The following is a 19,061-nucleotide window of genomic DNA, read 5'->3' as shown; positions in this document are numbered from 1 at the left end:
CTTTTTTGTATTGTCACAGAAAAGTCAGTGTAAAAAATCTAAAAACCTCTAATTTCGAAGTAAAGAAAGATCTCCCAGGGACCTGCCATTGACTTCAACATAATCTTGTTTTTGATGGATTTGGAATTGTTGCAATTTTGTCACAAAGTATATCTCGGAAAATTTGCAATGTTTTTCATCAACTTTTCATACTAAAACATCTGAATCAGAGAATCAGAAGAAAAAAAAATCTGACCGTTGGTTAATGGCCCCCTTGGCATTGAACATGGTGATCCTAGGTTTGTTTGCCTCTATTAACTCATAAAAACCCCATGCACCCTAAAAATAATTCTTGTACTGAGACATTTTGAACTCAGTAGTGAATGTTTCAGCTGAGGACATATATTGGATGGGGTGTCTGGTTACATTTGGCTAATAATGTGTGTGAGTACTTTTTGCCATAAAATGAATGGGGGGACTGCCTAAAATGGGCATACATTCAGGGGAAACGTAAAATCTGGGAAAAAAAAGACACTACTGTATAACACTTTCTACTTAATTACAAGCAGTTAAACCAAAAAGTAGCATATGTTTTAGTCCTTTAAGTTAATAAAATCTGTACAAAACTGTATGATTGCATCAGAAAGATTTGTTGCGGCATCCCCATATATGGCAAATTGTTACCATCACGTCTGTAAACATCTCACCTGTATTCGCTTGCACTATTGGGAAAACATGGTGGATGAAAAGTGCACTCAAATTTAGGCTACCTTACATACAGACAAACAGTTTGCATTAAGAAGTTTGCTTCTCGCGTAGAAAGGGTTAACCAGTCTTCTGGGGCCTCTACTCATAATTGGGAGCTGCAATATTTTTTATAGGTCTTTTGCTGTCCTACTCCTGTCCATCTTTTATTCTTAATGTTGCTTTTTCTAACCATACCCCTGCCTGTCCACTGTCATTAGCTCAGTTTGACCTTGACTTTTTTTAGGGCCTTCAACTAGTCTCAAATGATATAGTAAGTCTTAACTGTCAACAATCTACAATCCATAGAAGATTCATCTAATTCCTAGTACCATATAGTTAAATAAGGGTGGTAACTGAAATGGAAGCATGGGAAACAGTGTAGGAAGCCAAGTCATGTTGCCATGGGAGCTGTATTGAGCCTAATAATCCATATAATCATGTCCTTAGTTTTAGTAGGTTATGGTTGTAATAAGGCTAAATGGCACAGATATAAAACCAGATAGTGTAATTTAATTATACAGCACATAAATACGCAAAGATCAGCTTACATCAAAATTACTAGGGCTAATTTTGCAAAATCTATATTAGCACAATGTGGGGGGGGGGGTATTTATTTTGGGCAGTACAGGGTGTAAAGCACAAAGATGGCATAATCTGCCAATTTTCAGCCCTTTTGTATTCTCACCTACACTTAAATGACCCCTAATGTAAATAGGGACTGTAAATGACCAATAGTAATTTAGAATTAGGTATGGGATCTAGTACCTGTAAAACACGTTATTTAAAGAGTTCCGAAATACACAAATAGCTATTCCTAACTAAGCAGAAATTTTTAATTATTTAACTAATTTCCTTTTTATCTGTTTAGTCTGTAGTATTTGCTTATTGTGATAGTATACTGTTTTTTGAACCCATATCACCTGGTCCCGATCGATTCATTATTTTCAAGTTTGTCCATACTGTACCTCCCAACTGTCCTAAGTTTCGCAGGATAGTCCCGCTTTCTATATCAAATCCCATGACAAATACTTTTCAGCTCATACTGAGCTGTATTGTACAGTATTGCAGAGCTTTTAACCTTTAAGCTTCCTGGTAGTACTGGTCAATGATGTGGAGTATGATAATTAGAATAAAAGGTAGCCAAGCATAGTTATAATATAAATTGTGGGTAAAGGTATGGGATAACTTATCCGGAAACCCGTTATCCAGAAAGTTCCAAATTACGGAAAGACGATCCCCATAGACTCCATTATAAGCAAATAATTCTAATTTTTAAAATGATTTCCTTTTTCTCTGTAGTAATAAAACAGTACCTTGTACTTGATCCCAACTAAGATTTGATTATTGCTTATTGGGGGCAAAACAATCCTATTGGGTTTATTTATGATTTTTAGTAGAGTTAAGATATGGAGATCCGAATTTCTGAAAGATCCCTCAGGTCCCCAGCATTCTGGATAACAGGTCCCATACCTGTATAAAGAGAGACAGTAGGTGAGCTTGCGAAAGGAAAGTGAGAGGCAGGAAAGAATATGGTAAGGGGGTCTGGGTGTCACATTGTGTCATGTAATGCTTAGGGGCCACAATATGTCAAGAAATGCTGGGGGCCACTTTTAACTTTTGTGCGTCTAATGCTGCTATTCCAAGAAGGGGAAAAGGGCGAAAAGTTTTTAAGGTATACACTAAACGAAAAGGGAGAGACGAGGGGGGTGTATGCAGGCCAGTTTTTGACCTGGGGTGGTGTAGTTCTCCTTTAAGTTAACTTTTAGTGTGCTATAGAATTTACTATTCTATATATAAGAAACTTTTCGATCGGTTTTCATTATTTATTTCTTATAGTTTTTTATCTATTTGCCTTTTTCTTTTAGCTCTTTGCAGCTTTCAAATGGGGGTCACTGGCCCCAGCAGCAAAAACACTATTGCTCAGCTTATTAGGCTACAGTTTTATTGTTATTTTTTATAACATTTTAGTCTATTCAGGCCCTCTCCTATTCATTTACTATCCTCTCATTAAAACTTCTCCCTAATCACTAAGGTAATTTGGACCTTAGCAACCAGATAGCTGCTGAAACTTCAAACTGCAGACCTGCTGAACAAAAAGTGAAATAAATGATATAAAATATATATAACTTATATAAAAAATTAGGACCAGTTGCAAATTGTCTCAGAATATTACTCTCAATATCATAATAAAAGTTAACGCAAAGGCGAAAACCCCCTTTAAAAACTTCCACTTTAATAGTTATGGTATATTCTTTGTCATAAACCTTTTGTGATGCGGAAAGTGAAATAAAAGCATTACATAATTGTGAGTGGATTATAACAATGTGATTACAATGCAACAGTGGAAAGGTATACTGTGTATGGCAGGTTTGGTTTGTAAGGGGTGGGGCTATGAGGAGGAGGAGCGAGTTGGGCACATTGTACTGTGACAGGAGGGACTGGGGGAGGGGCTGGAGACAAATAGTAAGAAGAGACTAGCAGGTGTATTGGAGCGGGTAGAACCGGAGCAAATGGATTTGCACTGCTGCAGTCCTGACAGACGGGGATTTGCTAAGGCACAGGTGTACTGATAGGAAGAGCAGACACTGAGAAGTAACGCTAACATGGAGTCCGCATCGCTGAAGGGAAACAGGAAAATGTGACAGTGAGGAGGGAAGGGGAGGGGGAAGGAGAGAGGAAGGAAGGGGAGGGAAGAGGAGCTTGTGGCAGGCTGCTGTCACTTCCAGTGCAGCACAGGCAGGAGACAAGGATACTCACTCACACAGAGCCAAAGAGCCAGGCTGGATACATCTGTACAGACGGCCGGGCAGGGGGGCACTTGTTTGCCCCTCCCCGCTGACAGAAGAAGCGCTGCCGTCGGGCTGACGGACATTACGAATTACTGGATGTGTGAGCCTTAAACAGTAGCACCAGTGGATTTATTCTTCCTAACTCTGCCCAGAGTGAATGCCCATTCTGTGCCCACACCATTGCTTTCCTAGCTGGATGACTGCGAACGCTGTGCTCGACCGGGCACCGAGATAGAAACCATCAGCTCCCGATCCTTGTCACCCTCCTGCCTCTTATCTGCTCCTCCTTCCCCCAAACTGATCACCTGCAGCGCCCCCCCCCCTGTCATATTCGCACCCTCCCTCTCTCCAGCCTCTGGGGCCAGGACCCTAGCACCGTGTGTGTGTGTGTGGGGTGCCCATCAGGAAAAGCCAGGAGAGGAGAGGCAAAGGAAAAGTGGGGGGTGAGAGGAGAGAGGGATCTGGAGGAGGAGGAGGAGGTGGCGGTGGTGGAAGAAGAGGCAGAGAAGGGAAGCGGTGACCATGAAGAAATTTAACCCCATCAGGAAGGTGCTGGACGGCCTGACAGCCGTTTCCTCCTCCTCTTCTTCATCTTCTTCTTCATGCCAGCCCGGGAACAAGGAGCTGGAGATTACAGAGACCCTCCAGTCCGAGCACTTCCAGCTCTGCAAGGTGAATTGGGATGAGTACTATTTAATATTAGCCTTGTCATCATCTTCTGCAATAAGCCCTCCCCCCTGCATAGCCATCTGCATGCAAGCACCCACAATCTCAGCCACATTCTACATATTATATGTCATTATGTATATACACAGCATACACTTACATGTGATGCATTGTGTTCTAACATACTATAGCCAGTCATGTCCATACAGAGATCCTCTGAGCTTAGGCCATCCTATGAATCTACACGCACTGTAGTGTCAGTAATTACATGTTTGCTGTAGTTCGGTATGATGTACTCCAGGCTCCAGCTGCAGACACTTAGCTAAACAAACAACATGTATGTACGGAACATAGACAACATACATTACTGTAAGTGTGTGCCTGCTGTATTAAGACAGTGTATCACACACAGCATGTTTTGCAGTCAAGACTCTAATTGTACAGATACTGTATGATCATTGAAAATAAATGTTAGGGGCTTATGTGATTTCTAATGTATGCCTTTGTATTCTCACGCGCATTTCTTTTGTACCTACAGTTTGATTTCATTTACCATATTGTCCTCATGTGCCTTGAAGGGCATCTGGGAAAGCTCTGCACCATTTATAATTCTTTTTGGGTTGTGTTTGCAGAGATGCAGACCCCCCCATGACAGTTTCAACCCCCTCCATCCCCCTCTTGTCTTTTTCCCCATTCTCTTGCAATAATGTCAGTTGTGGTCAGTGATTCTGCATTCTAACACCCTGTCATATGATATCCTTCACTAAAAAGGCCCTTGTGCAAAAAAGAGTTAACTCTAATTTTTCAGCGTGGGCAGCAGTTATACAATTTGATAGTATTCATTGTGGTAGGTAGCTTTCACATAGACAGGCTATTAGAATGAATTTATAATGTAGTTCTGATAAAATATTCCTCGGCTGCCCTATCATCGCAATTTCTGTCACTTGCTATAGTATATACGTGTTTGTTTATGATGATATATGTAAATACTTCATTTCTAATACAAGCAAGACTCTGCAAACCTCTTGACCATCTTCACAAAAGGGTTAAGTGTTAAGATGTGACAGCTGATGGTAAATGATTTTAAGTCCCAAGACGGTAAATTATCCATTGTATCTGTTCCACCAGCTGCCCACATTAGTGCTAAACCAGTCTAATAGTTAATTTCCTCCTTTTGGTTCATTTGTAAACATAAACATTCAGACCTATGTTACAGTATCTTTTGGGCAAAGGATATTTTTGCATGTGCCTGCAAAGGATTTTCACTAGCGCATTAGTGATGCCATGGAAAGTTTTCAATATTATGTTTTGAGCTGAATGTTTAATTGAGGCTGTCAACTAGACTTTTGTTTCATAACTAAAATTCAGATGATATCAAGTCACTTTCTAGTTCTAAATTCTGTGCCTGAAAACATGAATTCGTTTGATTTACATGGGCTCAGGATTGATTTGGGCTGGTCCAGTATGACTGCTTGTGCTTTCTCAAGTCTTTAAACTGAGATCCTGCAGCTGTCATTGAATTACAATTCCAAGAACCTTCTAGCTTTGCTGATATTTTGTAGTTTAGCAGTAATGCAGGCTAGATAAATCTGGTGTACATATTAAAAACTTTAATAATTGTTACACAGTAAATGTATTTTGTGGTTCTTGCTATTTTTTTTTTTCATCTCATGGCTTTTGGTGCTTGGGAATGCAGGGCATTTGCTACCCTAAAAATGTCCTTTGCCCATAGAAAAATGACTCCAATTCCTTTTTTTTAATGAACTGTTGTGGTCTGTACAGGACAGGCTTCATTACCACCAAAAAAGCTTTTCTTAGAGTTTCCAGCTTTTGTGAGGAAAAGATAACATACTTTTTTTTGTTTAATTTTTACACTGTGCATTATACTTATGACTTATTTATAGCTTGGCAATAAGAATAATATTATTTATGAAGCAGCAACATATTATGCAGCACTGTACATTGAATGGGGTATAATGTAAAAAGTATGATTGGCAGAAACTCAACAATTTCAAACAATGGAACAAGCATGAATCAAGATATAAGGTCAGAGGGCCCTGCCTGCTTGTGAGAGCTTGTATTTATTATTACATATTTGTTGTTATGCTATCACTTCTTTGAAGATAGTGCTTATGTTGTAAAGAAAGCAATATGTCCAGTCCGGTAACCAGTAGCAACCAATGAGGTGTTTGCTTTCATTATTTTAATAGCAGTAGACCAATAAAATCTTTTTACTGATTGATTGGTAAGACTCATTGTACTGTTGAGACTCTGTCCTGCTACCCTGTAGCCCCCTCCATACTTAACTAATTAAGCTGTATATTATCACATACATTTTTACACTTGTGTTAAAGTGTTAACCCCATCTTTTCTAATAACCAACATCCAGATGTTTTTTCCAGAGTTGGTGGCTGTGTGTGTGCTGTTTCTGCATTTGGGCCAAACATTATATGGATTAATGAAATATGCAGAGATTCTCCACACACCTGCCTCTCAGGTCTAGAAAAGGACTTTGGAGGGTGCAAGCAAAAGTCCCAGTGGTGCAGCTCGGCATGGAGAAAACGCCAATCAGCTTAACTGTCTTCAAATGTTATTCATGTCATTTATTATGCAACATTTTGGGTTTGGTACCACCATCCTTTCTTTACATCTTTGCACAATAAATGGAGTTCATCCCTTTTGAAGAGAATTGAGGAGATTGGTGTTTTCTTTGTTCAGATTAACTAATTATGCTAATTATTTTTTACAAGTAGTAATCTTTTTAAGGATATGCTGTGAATTGTAGATTTGCTAACAATAAGTTCCTCTCTACAGGAATTTGAGTAAAAATTGCATTTTACCTTTAGTTTGAATTTTTTATTCTATTAAGGAAAGTTGGCTTCAGGCAATTTTTGTCTTACACTGTTATTTCCACAAAACTATTTTGTTTCAGATATGCATATTTTCCTGCTATTTACTGTTGCATTTTTCAGTTGTCCCTCAGGGTTTATTCACTTTAAAGTGTTTGCCTCTAACAAGTGTATGAATACCATTATATTCTATAGCTAGTTTGTAACAAGCTTACAGCATTCTGTCAAAATCTCCATCTAAATTTTGTTTGCACCATTAGCAATGTTTATATAATGCAATTCTTTGGGAAATTATTGCTTAAGAGGAAACTTTAACAAAGAACAGATAATTGTAAAAAATAATTAGTTTTGTCCATGGCCACCTCTGTTTGGTTTTCATGACACAATCATTTTACAATAATCTGTCCAGTAGATAGAGTAATTAAGATGGTTATTTTCTAGTTTAACAAACAGATGCCTTCAGGGACAGTTTCCAAAGTTTGGGCAACCAAGTCAAAAGAATTTAACACAAGTCCCACAAACCTACATATTTTTTCAGCTTGTAATGCACAATTACTATTTATTTCCTGATTTTAACATATTGGAAATCTGGGAACTGGATGTGACACAGTGAAACATGACCGAAGCCAACCCTTTTGTGTTGCTCTGCCCTTTCAGACACAGTATGGGGAAGGGGCAACCACTTAGGGAGTGGTTCATGTGGTTAAAGGGGGAGGGGAGTGTATGGGTAGCACTGTTTCAGAAGGGGTAGGGGAGTTTCAATCCAAGTCAGTTGAAGTCAATTACAGAGATTAAAGGGATTGTTCACCTTTAAATTCAATTTTAGTATGATGTACAGAGTGCTATTATGAACAAAATTACAATAAATAAAACATTAATAATTTCTTATTATTGGTGTTTTATGAATTATTTAGCTTTTTCTTCAGCAGATCTCCAGTTTGGAATTTCAGCAGCTATCTAGTTGCTAAGGTCCAAATTTCCCTAGCAACCAGGCAGTCGTTTGAATGAAAGACTAGAATATAAAGAGGAGAGGGTCTAAATACAAACACAAGTAATTAAAAGTACAAAAAAACTGCTAACTGAGCAGTCTTTTTTGCTTCTGCGGGCCAGTGACCCCAGTTTCAAAGCTGAAAAGGATCAGAAGAGAAAGCCAAATGATTTAAAAACAATAAAAAATAAAAAATTATAATAGTAATAGAATAATATAATTAAAGATAACTCAAAGGTAAACTGACCATTTGAGCATATTAAGATATGCTTACACTCAACAGGATACAGTCTGAAACAGCACCGCTATTATTTTTTTTTAAATAAAATGCCTTTATTGCACACTTTCAGGGCATTACAGCAACATTTCAGGCCTTGTATATCCCTTTATCAAGCTACTATTGTGCTTGTACTCAACAACCATGGGATACTTTAACTAGATGAAAGATATTGATACACATACTTTTAATTTCCACTATTAAACACATCATCAGAAAATAAAATTAAGGAAAACCTTTGACGTTAACACAAAATCTCACACGGAACCACTCCATTGATTGTCTATTTATTCAAAGCCCCAGGTTTAGCCGGCATTGGAGTTGTTGGAGGAAATATTTTCATTTAGAGTAGAAGAAATATTTTGCATTTAGGTGTATTAATGGATTCTGTGAAGTATCAGTGAGTGCTGGAAGCTAATGTCATGAGTGAGTGAAGAAGCGGAAGCGGAAAAGTGGTTTGATAATACTACAAGGATATAGCTCAAACATACCTTAAAATCAATGATGAACTACTTGAACAAACAAAGGATTCAGGGACCAATTTAACAACCTTTTCATCGAATGGTAACAATAGGAAAATAATTGTCTGAATCCATCCTCCTCACATGCAATTTGCATTAGAGATTGACGATTTGGACAGGTTAGACTGGTCAGTGCTTTACACTGTACCTGCTGATTGTAAAGGAGCTATATTTATAGTTCATTTTTTCCAATGTATTACATTTAACTAATAGTGATTAAAAGATTGCAGAAATATAAACAGTTTAAATGTATTCCCTGCAGAGGTTTTGTTAATTTCTTTTCATTTAGAAAATTAACTAAACATATGGACATCTAAGCAAAAATAAATCTGGGAAAGTAAGCTCAGCAATTAGTGCAAGCACACAGATTGCAAACTGTTGCCCCAAAATGATAATCTATAGCGACCCAATCAGATTGACTCAAAGCAAATTTCAAAGCAAAAATTAAAATGAATGTGTACATTATAGGGGGTATTGCACTGGTACAATTTTACAACATTTATCGTCCCTAGGCCTAAGGCACATTTAGCATTTTGACTACCGTTGTCATCTAGTGGGAAACAGCTGCGGTCAAAATGCCTCTGTCTGCCTGTGCTCCCAGTGGTTATAATTGCAAAGCACCCTGGCTAATGCTTACGGAACAGTAAGAGGCAGACATCTGTGCTGGAGCATTTTTGTTGTGGTAATGCTGACAATTGCTGATAAAACATTACTAACCTTAATATGGCAGTATTAAGTTATGCTATGTATTTGTCTTGTAGTACATTTAAAGCTTTTCAGAAATAGATGAGGGTTGTATTTTTCATGTCCAGTGTCCAATTACGTTCACCTAACGATTTAATGACATACATAACAACCCTATGTAGCCACTTTGAAGTGCCGCAAGCTTAACCTAATGATCACAGTAGCAGAGTTGATAAAGATCATTATATAATTTATCCATCACGGTATATAATTATAGTGACCATTTAAAGATCTGAACCAGTGATGGAAACATATTGTGAAGATTCAATTCTCTATGTAATTAAACCCAATTCAATTAATTAGGCTCCTGGAATAACCTTTTGTCTAAAACTGGCCATACACATTAAAATGATAACCTAACTGATTTTTGTCCTGATATTTTTTTTTTGTGGGGGGAGGGGGGGCGCACCTAGAAGGGCCATACATGGGCAGAGAAGGCTCCTACTAGGTCTGAAGGGGCTAAATTGGCAGCTTAAATCTGAACCTGTATGCCCAGCTCAAGAAATTCATGGGTGTAATGCAGTAACGCACAAAATCTGCTCCAGGTCTTATAACCTATAGCAGCCTATGGTATGGGATATATGACCTGCAGCAGAGTTTGCCCATATTACTGGATTACACTCAAGAATCTCTTAAACTGGCCATACATGGGTAAATTTAAGCTGCTGCGTTGGCAGCTTTCAAACATCAACATCATAGTAAAAGCCACCTGCTGATTCATAACTAGGGGCATTAAAAATTGAAACAAGCTTTGCCACTGTTATTGCATTACCAACTTATCAACATTACCATACTTGAGGCTGATACCTGTGGCTTTATTTGATTTACATTTAATAAGGATGGCAGCATGCATTTAAGGTAACGTAGACATGCTATTTCCTTGTTGTTCAGTCAAAGAGTTTTGTGTATACTGTATTAAAGGACCAGTAATGTCATCAAGTAAAAATATATTTTTTTACATTTAAAGTTTGTGTATGTTAATCCAGTACAAAAGATGGTTTTGTGGAGAATCATAAATTATATTTGATTCATTTTTAAAGGGATACTGTCATGATTTTTATGGTATGCTTTTTATTTCTAAATTACACCGTTTACTTAGCAAATAATTCACTCTACCATTTAAAATGTTATTCTTAAACAAGCAAATGTATTTTCTTTAGTTGTAATATTGGTGTGTAGGCAGCCATTTCAGTACCTTGTACCTGAGTCTGAGCTTTCAGAAAGAGCAAATGCTGCACATTAGAACTGCTTTCAAGTAACCTATTGTTTCTCCTACTCCCATGTAACTGGAGTCACAAACCGGACTTGGATTTTTTTCTACTATTGAGCTCTATTCCCATTGTTCTGCTGATCGGCTGTTGAGAGGGGGATGATATCATTCCAACTTGCAGCTTATCAGAGCACAGATCACATGGCTGTGGCACCCTGGGAAATGAAGAATATGGCTAGCTCCATGTGAAATTTCAAAATGAAACATAAAAAAATATGTTTGTGTTTTCAAAAAACAGATTTCAATGCAGGATTCTGCTGGAGAAGTTCTATTAATTGATGCGTTTTGAAAAAGACATGTTTTCCCATGGCAGTATTCCTTTACCTGTGTAAAAACTAAACTTGTTTTATTCTAAACAGCTAATCTTTAATGTAAGTTTGGGCCCTACAACCCAGCAAAAACCGCTACCCTGTCTCTACATAGCAACTTCTTTATATTAACTGTAGAGGCTTTTTTGAAACAGTCACATTTTTTACTTGTTCAGGGTAAACCAACATTATATATTTTATACATATAAAACCTTTTATTTTTTTAATTCTATTATTCTTTAATAAAATACATCATTAATGTAGATATATTGCACTGTGTTACCGCTGCCCCCCCCCAAATATTTTTCCTTTATTCTGATATAAATCTCAAAAATCAACCACAATTTGTGCGTGTTACTTATTTCCATAATTCCAGCGTAATTTTTGGCTGTGAGGGATGAGTGGTAAAATATTTTAAAGATTACTTTGCATGTCCATTTGCTTTATCATTTCGTATAAACTATAAAACAGGAAAAAATTTTACTGTATTTCAATACCAATTTTAGTCATCAGACATTTTACCCCAATATTTAATAAAAGGCACTAAGTTTGCCCAGGAGTAATAACCCATAGCACCCAATAAGATGTTTGCTTTTAAACAGGTGACCAGTATGCTTTCTGCTGGTTGATTGCTATAAGTTACATTAGAATTTTAGAAATAGCCCTTGAGTATATCTGTAGCAAGGAAAGTTAAAATAACTTTAATAGAGTAATATATAAATAACATTTGCTTTTAAGTTGTGTGTTGCAAAGTACATTACCTTTGTAATAGCAAAATATTAACACATTGCTGACACATTAAATAATGTTAGGAAATTTAGAAATATTTTAAACCACAATATTACAAAGTAATAGCACTAGGCTTCTAAAGTAACTTGGCAGCTTCTGTCTTTTTCAGCATTTAATGGCATTCATTGTTCAGAGACTTAATTACATTTATACCTCGAATGGAAAACTTGTATTTATGACTGTATCAGAAATATGTGCAGACTATAGATATATATGCTATTGAATGGAAGTTAAATACTGTTTTAGGGCTAAAAATCTTTAAAGTTCCTTATCTCTTTTCTTATGTTTTACAATTGTTGAAAAGTAGGTCCTGTGGATTAGGGCAGTGGGACACATTAAGTATTGTAGATTACTTATCAGTTCTAATGCATAATGCACAGGTTTCTATGCTGGTTTGTAACATGAATCTCTGTTATTGTCTATATTTTTTATTGTACAGGTATGGGACCCCTTATCCGGAACCCCATTATCCAGAAAGTTCTGAATTATGGAAAGCCTTCTCTCATAGACATTTTAATCAAATAATTCAGATTTTTAATACAGAATTTTGAAACTGATTTCCTTTTTCTCTGTAGTAATAAAACAGAACCTTGTACTTGATCCCAACTAAGATATAAATAATCCTTATTGGAGGCAAAACAATCCCATAGGGTTTTATTGATGCTCTATTAGACTTAAGGTATGAAGATCCAAATTACGGAAAGACCCCTTATCTGAAATATCCTTGGTCCTGAGCATTCTGGATAATGGGTCCTATACCTGTATTAATCCTTTTATTGAGAGGCAGTCCCTAAGATCAGTTAACTGAAAATAGCCCAAAGCATATGCTGCAAATAATAATGAACACTACTCAGAACACTGTCAGAGGCACAGCTAAAGGGCTGTAATGTTATTGGGTTGGTACAGAATCATAAAACAAAAGGTGTACCACTTCTAGCCTAATTCTTTATTGAGTGTTAGTTCTCCTTGGCATAATATTGCTGCTGGCAGTAGGGTCAACAGTATTAGAGGCTTAGACTAATGCTTCTTATCACACAGTAACATTACTCGGAAAGAAAAACCAAGGGATGAACTGTGGTAGGGTGGGCAATATCATTGACAAGAATCACTAGCAATACTGTATATATACCCATTTCAAATGTGTAGCTTACAAAAATATAATATTTCTGTGGTTAACTTACAGTTAGGTTAGCAGTGTGTTTTGTTTGCACGGACGAGGGTGTCATTAAAATGTGGATGCACGTTGCACATTTTGAGGTTTCTAGACATTGCATTAAATACCTGATATTAGTTTGTTCAAAAGTTCCATAGCTTTTATATTTTGGAACTTTGTCTTTTGTAAGCAAGAACATTTATAATATATAGAACTTTAATTCTGACTTTTGTGTTATGTGGATCTCCGTAATACAGATATAGGATAATTATTTGTAATACATTATACTGCAGTGTTTTAATTTAGTGGGTTATCTACTTTTACACAATGTAGGTCGCTGGAACATATTTTGGAGTTTGCCATGCTTATTTGGCCTTGCAATCTAAAGTACAGTATGTGTATTTCTGGTGTATGGTCAAATTTAGTTCTTCTCAATTGGTTGTAACACTTGAATGATTTAGCAAGCTACTGAAAAAACTTGAGCATTGTGTTAATTTTAATGTAGTGATTGTGGGGGACTTCAATCTGTCCCCACAATTACACTATATTTCTCTTATAAAAGCTTTTTCAGTTTGTAGGAATTTAGAGTCATATATCCTTTTTTTATAGATTCACACATAAATTCAGGCATATTTAGAAAGGTTGTATTGTCCTAAAAAGTGTAATATATAGGGCCCAATTTATCATTGCTCAGTAATTTTGACGCCTCTGCTTGGTAAAACATTACTGGAGCTCTCTAAAAGAAATCTAAATCCTTTAAGCCTAAAGGAAAAGGAAAGTTATAATCACTGGGGGTGGGGGTGCCAAATGTTAGCCCCCCCCCAATAATTCTAATTGCTTACCTGAGGTACTTCTGTGCGAGCACCATGGCGTTTCTTCAAGCCAGGTGTGCATGCTCAGTAGAGTAAAAAGCTGAACATTAGGCAAAAACCTAGCTTATTCACTCTACTTTGCATGTGTTGGGTGGGACCATCGGAGAATAAAGAAGCAGAAAAAGATGATTGCTCCGGGGTACTCAAGTAAGTGGTTATATATATATATATATATGGGGGTGCAAATCATTTGCCGCTCTACAATGATTATAATTTTCCTTCTCCTTTAAGTTACCAATTTTACATTTTCACTGATTTTAAACTCATTTTTCTGGTTGCTTTAAAAATTTAAAATGGAGCTTCACTTCTCCTCCCTGTACTTGATATTCGCAATAGTTTTGATAAATTTAAAAATATATTGAGATTGTGAGACCTTTTAGGTATGTTTTATATATTAATGTTTATATATATATATATATTAAACTCTTCATTTAAATTTTTTTCATGCTACTTGCTGTCTATGAATACTGAAAAATGCACAAATACTTTATACTTTGGGTCACTGCAAAATTAAATTTGCTGTATACAGTGCAAAGCATTGTATTCAGAAGGTCAAACTTAGAGGGCAAATCACTGAAGATGCAAGTTGATGGACAGCATTAATGCAATTTCATATGGAAAAGCAGTGCTTTGAATAACAATGCCCTCTTGCTTCTGTTATTCTTGTTTCATGTTAACTGTAAGCAGACCTACATTTTTTGAACCAGTATATTAATATGGATTGTTACAAAATTTAAAGGGGTATATCATGTTGGAAATGCTAAACACATTATAGGATTAGAAAGCACTAATTAAAAATTGGTTAAATTTTTTTACTGAACTTCCTAACCTTTTTCCTTTTATAAACTGGGACATTTTTTTAGAGCTCCTTGTCAGGTTTATGTATACTGTCCCTCTAAAGAAAACACAAGAATATCCGTTTCTGCACCATTTATAATGTGGTCTGCTGGAAGCTTTGGGTTGTTATCTTCATATAATTTTGTATTGTAATACTCAACTCCACTACAGTATGTAAACAATAAAAAATAGTATTACAAATGCAAAACTTGCATTGTTGTTCACTTCTGCTCTATAATTCCTCTATAGTATCGTGGACTGCTGAGTAGCAAATGTAGTTGCCAAACAAACAAGGGCTGCTTGCCCTTACACAAATATTTAAAGCTGAAATTTTCATGCTGTACAGCAAACATTAGAAAAAAAATTAGGCCTGCTTCCAGATTGCAGTCAGGAGAAATAAATGACTTTCTCTCTGAATTTTAACTGTAATCTGTTAATATTGGGAGGGCTCTGCTTGTCAGTGTTTGTTTGAATTTTCAGATGATGATTTAATCTGCATGATAGTGTAAAAATTAGATGTTGTAGGTTAGTATGTTAACTCAGTTTCCCATAAGCTTAGATCTTATCATTTTGCCTGAAGTACTTGTATGTAATCACACATAGCATTCAGTTTTTCTTCAGCACAAGTAGGAAGAACCAGAATGCCACGTCTGGACTCTTGTTAAATCATACTGGAAAAACACACATCCTTGCACTTAAACTGACTCAAAGGCCCTAGATGCATGTGCTAGAGCGCCAAAATCATGACACGTCATTCTTAAATCTGCGCTGATTATAAAAAATCTGAAACAAAATGCAGAGTGCAGCATTTAATTTAAGTGGCTGCAACAGTCTCATTGGTGCCATGCACCCACCTGTCACCTGTACTAGAGCACCAAGGGGTGCAAAATTGTAGTGCTGAATGCAGGTATTACTAAGACCTGAGTGCAAGAGACATGGTGTAAACAAGCCCTACAGTGTTAATGGTATATATTTACTAAAACTGTTAACCTTTCTTATTGTATGTCTTTCCTTTTGTATGTAACTAGTTCAGAAAATGAAAGCAGAGGTCTGATTGATTGCTCTAGGTAACAATAACAATTTGTTATTGTTATTAAATTAGCTCCACAGTCTTTTATTATTGGGTCAGAATACTCTTAATAATAGCTAATGATAACTAGACCATTACCCAGAGAGCAAAGAGCATGACAAAACTGTTACCTTGCAAACCCTTGCAAAACACAGGGTCTAGACCAGAGATCAACAGCCTTTTTTTACCCATGCGCCTCATTCAAATGTAAAAAGAGTTTAGGAGCAACACAAGGTCCTGGGGGTGCCAAATATGGACTGTGATTGGCTATTTGGTAGCTCCTATGTGGACTGTCAGACTACAGGAGGTTGGAAGTATACAGTACCTGGTTTTTATGCAACCAAATCTTGTTTCTAAGCCAGGAAATAAAAAATCACATGCTTTGAGGCCACTGGGAGCAAAATTGTAGGGGTTGGTGAGCAACATGTTGCTCTTAGGCCACTGGATTGGGATCACTGGTCTAGACATATATTATGCTTCTTTTGTCAAGAAAAAAAGTGACTATAGATATTGACTTTTTTCATACTGTGCTTTGTTTTATGGCATAAATACTCATTTTTATGTTAGGTGATATTGTGTATAAAGCTTTACCTGCACCAAATAAGCATATATATGTTTTGTGACCTGTATGAGAAAGCACATTGTTTAGCAGTGCTTTTGCTATCAATCTTTTGGGTTATTTTTAAGGATTCATGACTGTTGAGAAACTCTCCTTTATACAGGAACCCACCCAGAAAGTATGATACACTATATTTAAAACAATGTTATGGTTCAGATGGGCCAGCACTTATTGCCACCTCTTGAGCACTATAATCCTTATTTGAGGTAATGTGATTTTCTTGTTAGAGCATGCAAGGCTTGTCTCTCACAGCAATCATCACGAACACTGGTAACCATGGCAACTCATGATCTTGTTCGATTTAGAACACTATCCATCCTTGGCAAATGCTACAGTCACACGCCAAGCTAGCACTCCATCTGTATCAAAACTTTTATGGTCTTATCTGCAAATGTCATAACATGCCCTTTCAGAGAGCAGCATTATTTGTGTGGATTGTTCTGCTGAAGTCAATTAAGAAATATAGTAAGCTAACTGTGGTTGAATATGTAAGCTTGATGTCTCAAGTAAAGTAGAAAAAAAATGCGCATGCAGCGTAACACTATTTTTATGGTTATTAAACATACTATATATAATTTATGTAATTTATACTTTCTTTGTTTCTTTTCCCCCTTCTGCTGCATATATAGACAGTCCGCCATGGATTCCCTTATCAGCCCTCAGCCTTGGCATTTGATCCAGTGCAGAAGATTCTTGCAATTGGGACCCAGACCGGTGCTCTAAGGCTGTATCCTTTTATTGTTGTACATATAGCACCTTACAAGCTATTTACTTGATCTCAGCTGGAAACCTACAGACGGGGAACCCAGGTACTGTTCTGCAGAATAAGGGGACACTCTGTTAGTAGGTTAGCAGGAATAACTCATTTACTCTGTTTGATATTTTAACTGGAAATCATTTATTTTCTTGTAGAAGTATAGGCTTTAGCTAGATGTTGAACCTTGATGTTGAACTTCCCTATGACCTTCATTTTGTGATGCAGTAAGGTTAAGAAATGTTCCTGTTGTTAATTACCTGTTTAACATTCCATAGAATGCCTGAATCTAATCTTGCAGAATTATTGAAGAGTAAGCTTTAATAAGCAAAATATCTGTAATATTACGTCATCTTAGGGACTGTACAGTCAAGGGTGCTTCTGCCATGGGAGAAGCTAAAAAGTTTGCCTCAGGCAGCAGTGCCCTGCAGGTTACCAGGGGTGGCAAAAGGCTGTTCCTGGTATCTTGAAGAGATGCATTTCTGGAACTGTAACATGGCCCCTCCTCGCCCCTGTAGGAACGCAGAAAGGTAAGTGTGGGAGGATACATCTGAAAGGCCGCCTCATATTATGGGGGAAGTAACTAATAATTTCTAAGACATAGAACAGAACATATATATCTATAACATCAGGAACCAGAACAACACATATAGAAGGTGCAAAAGAGGGAATTTAATTTATTTTAATTTATTGAAGGCAAAAGAAGCTGGACATTCCAATGTTCTCCTGAGGATGGCTGGCTTGTACAGCTAAAACACTGAACCTCTTTTTCCTTAAGCAATTGGCAACAACTGCTAAAATGTGTAGCACTGATTCCTGATGGTGTAAATTGCATGTTATTAAGCTGGACACTGTGGTGCCCTATTGAATCGGAATTCTCTAAGCAAGGCACAGGTATGTCTGTTGGATCTTATTTGAAAGTTAAAAAAAGAAACATCAATACCCAGAGAAGGGAGCCTTAAAATTAAATTGTGGATTATACAGTGATTGGTTATTATACTCAAAAACACACGTTTGTTGTATTTTTTTAATGGAGGACTTTACTTTCGCTATACTTCCTGGTATATTTAGATCGATCAATATTTTATATGCTGGATTTACAATTACTGTACTTGATGTTTTTTTCCATATTTGCACCCCACCTCTAATTTTCTTTACTTGGATTTCACTTTCACCTTTCCGCTTCAAAGCATAATGAAAAATAACAGACCTGTAAATAATATTCTGCGTCATTAGCATTGACTCAGCACAGCAGCAGTGCTTTATGGCAGCATGCTAATCATAGCTATGCAAGCTGTTTGATTCCTATAATGTATAAAGTCATCATAGCCACTAGTATTAAACTGTTTTGTATAGAGCAAATATATGGAAATCACTTCTTTGCTGGATTAGAGATTTGTACTGTAAATTGGTGTTTTTGAGTGCCCATGGAACTATATTGTGCATCATTTGTGCATTTTGTGTTTTTGTGCTTTATTTGTAAATAACTGAGAACCGGAACACTTAGAGGGATTATGAAAAGTCGAATTGGGTTTCCCAACATTTTTCATAGCAGTTCACATTTTTTACATTCAAATTCTGTGTGAAAATCGTTATTTCCTTCTAGAAAAACTATGCAGAATTATATCAGTAAATTAACAGAGTTAGCGGAAAAGAGCAAGAAATTCCTGATTTGAATACAATGGATGTCCGTGGGGCACCATTAAGCAGCTGATTAATTAATTTTCAAGATCATGATTCACCTCTTCTGAGGGAGTATCGTGTGTTGGGTCAAAATGAGCATTACAAAATTTGAGCATTGGGGTGATTTGATGTCCACTCAAAATTGGC

General features: G+C 36.7%; 1 protein-coding gene across 5 annotated transcripts in view; it reads left to right on the top strand.

Moving 5' to 3' along the window:
- The first annotated feature begins 3,166 nt into the window (after positions 1 to 3,166).
- Positions 3,167 to 19,061, top strand: part of stxbp5 (syntaxin binding protein 5 (tomosyn)) — a 181,510-nt gene continuing 165,615 nt past the window's right edge. For 3 of the 5 annotated variants that reach the window (XM_012963785.3, XM_002936370.5, XM_012963784.3), the window contains exons 1-2: positions 3,167 to 4,187; positions 17,107 to 17,204. In XM_012963785.3, the coding sequence (XP_012819239.1) occupies positions 4,038 to 4,187; positions 17,107 to 17,204 (248 nt within the window). In that variant the 5' untranslated portion in view covers positions 3,167 to 4,037. The remainder of the gene's footprint in view (positions 4,188 to 17,106; positions 17,205 to 19,061) is intronic. The other 2 variants (XM_002936371.5, XM_004914657.4) reach the window with 1 other exon arrangement.

Source organism: Xenopus tropicalis, chromosome 5, assembly GCF_000004195.4.
Source record: "Xenopus tropicalis strain Nigerian chromosome 5, UCB_Xtro_10.0, whole genome shotgun sequence".
Lineage (NCBI taxonomy): Eukaryota > Metazoa > Chordata > Amphibia > Anura > Pipidae > Xenopus > Xenopus tropicalis.
Note: the sequence above shows the minus strand (reverse complement) of the source record. Positions and strands in the feature narration are given on the sequence as shown.